Here is a 6,687-nt window from a genome sequence, read left to right as displayed (position 1 = left end):
CAGGTGACTGGGCTTGTTCTGGAACGGGAAGGAGATGTTCCCAGTGTCAGCATATTAATCGAAGGGATTAGCCTACAAAGGCGCTATCCAAATGCAACTATTTGATCATATTCCACTTGGACCCTTTAAAGTAGACCTGGGAAAACATTTCTTCCCACATGAAAGCTGCTTGCCAGCTGGCATAATATAGTCAGGAAATGGGTTGTTGAAAACATGGCACTCATGAAGCTGAGGTCCATTCATAACATCCTGTGAAACATSTATACTTTTTCTTTGTTTGATCTTGTCATAGCTAAGGTTTTGAATCTTCTTCTTACCCTAGAATCCAAGTGCTCTTGTCTAAAGCCATGAGTATGCACAAGCACTCTGAGAACATGAATGACCGTTGGCGTTTATCTGCAGTGCTGCAGAGGTATGACATGCTCAGGCTACATGAATGGGAAAAATTCAGGAACTCGAAAAGACCCCCCTTGACATATAGCTCTGGCAAGAAGATGATTAAGGTTTGTTCATGTCTATTTTCTAGAGTTGATTTTTATCTAATCAATGTGCCATAGCCTGCAGAGCAGACTTTGAGTGTTTAATACTTCTCTATCAGGCAGGCCTGGGTAATAAATTATAATCTCTTATTTCACAGTCCAGCAGGGCCTGTGTAATGCTGTAAAGACCATACTGACAGCAACCTGCTTTTGTCTACCTTTCAAAAAGACACATTGAAATCCCAGTCCAATGTCTTACCCATATTAGGCATTAGCTGGAAATGGTTCTGTTTCCTTATGGTTAATGCTTTAAGTACGAGGTGGGAGATCCTTTTCCGATGTCTGACTCGCTGCTTTGATGTTGTGGTGGAGGGGCAATCTAAAGGAAAATATCAAAATGATACACTTTAAATCAAAATTTTAAGGACAGGATTGTGGAAGAGGCTGTGATTAGCATTGATTACAATGACAAGGCCCTGAAGAGCGTTTGAGGTTCATCATGCAGATAGCTCATTGAAACACTTTCTTTCCCAGGTATTCAAGATGTATTTCAGTCAATTATGGGACCTGCAAAATACTGTAATGCAGATATGGTTTCAGTGTGTGCTTTCTACACGGTGTTTCTAGTRTCATTGTTATTGCTACTCTGATCAGCTGTTGTCTTTGCATTGTAGGAGCTGTTTGATGCCTGTGAGATGGATTTACAGTGCAGAATGAATAAAGTATTTGAACTCCTTGAGATTCCAGCTTCAAATGACACTATGATCGACAGCGAACAAGTACTTAATGTCTTGTTGCAGTTAGGGTCAGACAGTGGGATAACTTGTCCATCTATATCTGTCATCCATTTAGACCTTTGCTTCTGCTAGGGATGCTGCTCAAAGTATACTGTCAAATAGAGGGGGATAACTTATGAACTGAGAGAAAAGGCAGAGTGGAAAGGTGAGATTCAGTATATTTTTCTGTGAGGCTGGGAGAGAGCTGGTGTAGTCCAGAACACCACTAGGGTCTGTGATCAGTATTAGTTTAACCTAGGCAGCAGGCAACCTTTTTCCATCCTGTGATGCAAGGACATATTATTGCATGTCTAAGGCATCTGCCTGGCTGGGGTGTACCTGCAACTGCAGAAAGCATTACCCAGGCCTGTGTTCCTATTATGCAGCCTTCCTTCAAGACTTGAAACTAGAAGCTTCTCCATTGCTGATTGATGTGTTCAGGGAAATGAAAATCCCCAGTGATCAGGGACTGTAATGCTGGGCATGCCACACACTAACAGCCTGTTTTGTTTTGTGCATGGTTTGTAGGGGCTGACACAACAGATGAGGGACATCTTAAAATATGCCTATTCCCAAAGCAACCTGAAGTTTTACAGCAATGTGGTGAGTAAAGATACAACCTAGGAGAAGAGGAAGGAGTGAATTTTCTGACATGTCTGTACAGCTTGGTATAAAACAGGAGAGGCTTTCCTTCTGCTTGTGATTGTTTTCCACTTGTAGAGAGGGTTTTCCAGCCCATATACTCTCACAGGCACACGCACAGGTACATGTACCCTTGTATCTCCCCAAAGCTGCAGCTGAGGAGATCTTCCTCTGRCTGAAAAGCTCCTTCAGCTCTTCCTATGGCTCCATGTCACAGCATCCCATCCCACCTGCTGAAGGATGGTTTGTAACCAGGAGAGCTGGCTTGGAGGTGAACTGCATGGAGAGGCACCAGAGCAGCTGTYTAATTTAGATAGAGCCCTACTAAGCACCTGGCAGCTTGCTGTTGGGGAGCAGTGAGCTTGAGGTTGCTCCTGAMTGGCAGGGAACCTGGGAGCTGCAGGGGACAGCAGAACAAGCATGGCAGTACTCTCACTAGCARGAGCGCAGCCCTGCGGCACCCGAGCAAGGTGAGCAGAGCAGGCTAGGTGGTGATCATCAGAGTCAGCCACAGCTCAATGATTGCCAGGCAAGCCCACAGTGGTGAGGCAGGCTGAGGTTAAGCTGGGAAGTCAGTCCATTGCTCGGGGTCACCAAGGTACAGGGCTGGGCCCAGGCCCTATAGCACAGCTCAGGCAAGCACCCAGGCAATCTTGAGCTTAAACCAGCTCCCGAGTCAAGGGGCAAAGGGTGCGTGGGTAGAGTCCCCAGATAAGGCTTYTAGCACCTCCTCGCACTACTCTTTCTGCCGGCGTAGCTGATATTGCAGCAATCTGATCCAAGGTTACATGGCCATGCTATATCAGAGCTGACTTTGATCATAGGTAGCCAAATGTCTGGGGAGGGTGGGGAAAGGTTGCAGAAACTGTTAAGTGCATTCAAGACCCTGAGATTTGCTGTCCAAGTGGGCTATAATCTATTTTGTTCCAGGAAATTATATACAAAGCTTCCAAAGAACAACTTCATCCAGCTGCAGCTTCCTGGGCCTTTCCAAAAGCTCAGGCTTGTCAAGCTCTTTACAGGCCCCTGTTGGGTATAAGGAGATAATAGCTGCTGGCCACTGGAAAGGTCCAGAAGGCAAGACTCTGTAAATCAAAGAGCCTTTAAAGTGGCTCTGGGACCCTTGTCTGTCTCACTCAAACAGCATCAGCAGCTTGACAGATGAAGTTCTTTAAAGCTTAGTTCGTGTTGAGGAGCTGCACAGAATCAGAGTAGGTCATCAAAGCAACATTGCAAAGCTTGTAAAACTGATTTTACTTGATTTTCAGCTCGCCGTGTGTGATCAAAGAAATTACACTCAGAGACGCTTTATGAAGAAATGCTGCAAAGTTTATTGTTTGCTGCGTCTTCAGGACTCACCCATTAAAGCTGAGTGGTGCATACAGGAACATTCAGAAAAATACATAGAGCACGTGGACAAGAAAGGCTTGGCACACTTTGGCAAAGGAAGAGCACTACTGTGGCCCATTCTGAAAAGTGGAAATGAAGTCATTAGGAAAGGTGTAATCTATGATTAAAAGTAACATAACTTTAGAGTCAAGTTACTTATATGACCATGGAGAGATGAATCAGCTGCTGTGCAATATGCTGCTTTTCTTTCTCCCATAAACTYCCTGCTTTTTAGACCTAGTAAGTTGGACACCCCTGGCTTGGGACATCACAGTCACATTGTTATTTAGAAACAAGATATCAAAAATTGAAGATGTTTGCCATGGCAACATGCACACATATTAGGTAACTTTTGTTCCTTGCTGTCTCTAAGCAGCATTTGTATGGAAAGAGAGTCTGTGCCCCTAGCCTACCTTATGTGTTCTTCACAAATGCTTATGACATTGTGAGCTAATTTTAGACAGACATCACTGGGGAGCCATGAAGCACCTGCCACCTCTCCAACACCATGTGCGCTCCTACTCTGAGGAGCTCTGAACTGTACCTTACTCTAACAGCAGTCATATCACTGATCTCCACTATCTCTGCAGCAGAGGCACAAACTGCAGGTGCATACATTTTGTTAGTGAATGAGCAGTGAGCATAAAGATGACCTGTTCACAGAAGTCCTGTTCACTTCTGTTAAGAAGCAAGAATCCTATTTGGATAAAAATGCTGTTGAGAAAGAGGGCAAGGRATTAAAAGATGAGGAAACCTGTGCTTGCAAAGGCTACAGACTCTCATAAGACTGTGCATGCAGACAGAGCCACTGAGGCCCACTCTTACATGCCAAAAGGCCACTCACTGGTGCTCATGCCAATACAACCTGCCTGCTAGTACTCCCATGTCTGTACAATTTACTGCGCCATAGTCTTACACCCGCTACAGCTCTTGATCAAAGCACTCTATAAGCTGTATTTTGCAGCATAGAGAGGATGCAGAAAGGGAAAATATATGTTTATGTGCTTGTGCGACAGAACTCCTTTTAGGGAGAAATTTGAGATTCACCAAATAAAAATGGCTAGAAAACCTGCTGCTTGCCTACTGAGTCCTTCACTCCAGTTCTGCATTCTAGTCCAGCAAGTTGCAGTGGCTTCCTGGGATGCACAAACAACTCTGTCATTTCTCTATGGCTCTAGAAAGAAAACTTCCTTCCTGTGCAGCTCTCTGTAGCAGGCAAATTCCTTTGTACCTCTCAGAGAGCCTCTGTTCTGTGAGCATGTTGCAGGTTACTGACCTCCACAACATAAGTTGGGAACCAGATGTGTTCAGGAAACCTGGCTTTCAGAAAAACAGAGTACTCTGAAGAAATGATTGCAAAAGAGCTTTACTGGAAATAATTATTATGGACTAGAGCAGGTGAATGAAAATTATATATGCATTATATTTCATATGCATTATATTTCCTATAAACGTAGCGAAAAGAAAGAACCACAGTAGTGAGGTTTTCATACTCCTAAAGGTGTTGCAGACTAAGGTGGGCAGCCCATAAACACTTCATCTTGTCCAAGCTTTATAAGGTAAATCACAGGAAAGTTGTCCTATTCCAGCAAGTGGGATCTTCAGCCACATAATTATAAAGGTGTAGTAGTACAAATATGGTGAGCTGCTATGCTCCGTTTGTTACCTGCTTAGAAGTTTAGTTAGCCTGCTTTTTAAGACCCTGTGTCTCCCTGGATCAGTCTGGTCCTGTTCTGCAGATTAATGTTACCTCTGAAGTTCATTGCTTCTTCAGCTTCTCACTTGTGGTCCTTTCATTTAATTTTTTTTTTTTTTTTGGGGGGGTCATCTTTTTTTGGGGGGAGGGGGCTTTAGGCTAAAGCATTCAGGTTACAAGGCTTTATATTTCAAAAGCTGATTCAAAAGGGCTGTTAGCACTGCTGCACTCCTAGCATGCTTTGCACACGCTTCCTAGTCTCTCTGAACAGCAGAAGCAGTCTTTATGCTCTGTTTGTGCAGCAGCTAGCAAAACCTGGCAGACTTGGGCTCTCAGGCACTGCTGAAATAAATAACTTCTCCCTGTATCAYATGCACAGCTGGTCTTGAAGGCATAGGAATTTCCCCCTCCCTGCAAAACATTTAATTTGGCCCAGAGTGCAGTAAGCAGGACACAATGAAGGAGCTGCTTCCTTCCTGCCTAGCTATGGGACTTTTAGCCACTCACAAAACACCAGATATTTCATCAGCTGGGAATAAAGATCTACTGATTGCCACGACATGTCTCTGTGCATGAAATTTCCCTATTCCCGTATCTCCTGGTGCAAAGGACAGCATCTAGCCCGTGATTCAAAATGAGCTCTTTTCCTGATTCTTGACATCTGAGAGTGAAATTTCAACTGGGCTGAACATCCAGTGCACCAGGGTGGTGAGTCAGGCTACAYGTTTGGTGCGGCTTGCATTCCTTAAATTAGTCCTACCAGCAAAGCAAGGTGCCAAAGTTGGGTTTTGAATGCATTCTGCCTAAGTCTAAGCATTTTGGAACAATCAACAATACTCTGTTGTCCTAGAAAGGTCACTGGGGGAAAGGAAATATGATTTGTCGCTGTTGCTGTTCTATCCTAAGTTAGTGTTCAGCCTCTGAACACGAACGTCAGCATATTCCCTGTAGATGAACAAGGTGAGCCATACAAATATCCCCCTCCTTCTCCCATTTCACAGTGGGATGCAGTTATGAAATATCACACYGTTGTCTTCCCTTCCTTCTTTGGCTCTACACCATTGTTAAGAGGCTTGGAGAAAATGCCACTGCAGCCTGAAGGGAAATTCTTCCACCTCCTGAGGACAAGCATATTTTTTGATGGCCGGATTGAGAAGTCTATTCTATTCCTCAGCATCTTCTCTCCTCCCATTTGCCTTTTGTGTGTCAACATAACCAGGTAAGACTCTCCCCCTCGCTTGGTCTCATTTGCCAGCTAGACCAAGCTAAAATAGTTCTGATGTAGACTTTGTCCAAATTTCAGTGGAGGCACTGGGACCCTTTCCCTGCTCATAAGCGCTGCATGTAGGCTGGTGGGAAGCCAGTTCCCACATCTGTACACCTTACCTCTCACAAATGAATGGCAAAGGGTGAGAGTTTCAGTTTACTCATCTCCTCCCAGAGACATCATCTTCTGCCTGACAGGAGCTCTGGATCGRTGAATTCAGATAGCCAAGTGGGTTAGATGCTCAACCTGACATGAGGAAAGATTTTCCCCACACTATGCTATCATCCTACCAGCAATGCAGTATTATCACCTGGCACTGAGGCACAATGGCATGTTCTTCAACACCATGGGATGCAGCTGATTGCTACCTCAAGCTATTAGCCTTCGGTGGAAGATCTGTCTGCTCCCACCAAAGACCCATCCCAGGTGTTCTCTGCC

The 6,687-nt window shown here is 44.6% G+C and overlaps 1 protein-coding gene across 1 annotated transcript; it reads left to right on the top strand.

Moving 5' to 3' along the window:
- Nucleotides 1-322: 322 nt before the first annotated feature.
- On the top strand, nucleotides 323-3,414 carry LOC146588448 (uncharacterized; the record flags this gene model as incomplete). Its single annotated transcript, XM_085318000.1, has 6 exons — nucleotides 323-503; nucleotides 1,154-1,258; nucleotides 1,784-1,858; nucleotides 1,976-2,018; nucleotides 2,427-2,479; nucleotides 3,199-3,414. Coding segments are annotated over 6 exons (673 nt in total), but the record flags the coding sequence as incomplete, so codon positions are not given.
- Nucleotides 3,415-6,687: the final 3,273 nt, after the last annotated feature.

Source organism: Rhea americana, unplaced genomic scaffold (genome assembly GCF_003343005.1).
Source record: "Rhea americana isolate MKP2758 unplaced genomic scaffold, rheAme1 scaffold_511, whole genome shotgun sequence".
In the NCBI taxonomy this organism is placed as follows: Eukaryota; Metazoa; Chordata; class Aves; order Rheiformes; family Rheidae; genus Rhea; species Rhea americana.
This window is presented reverse-complemented; position numbering and strand designations above follow the sequence as displayed.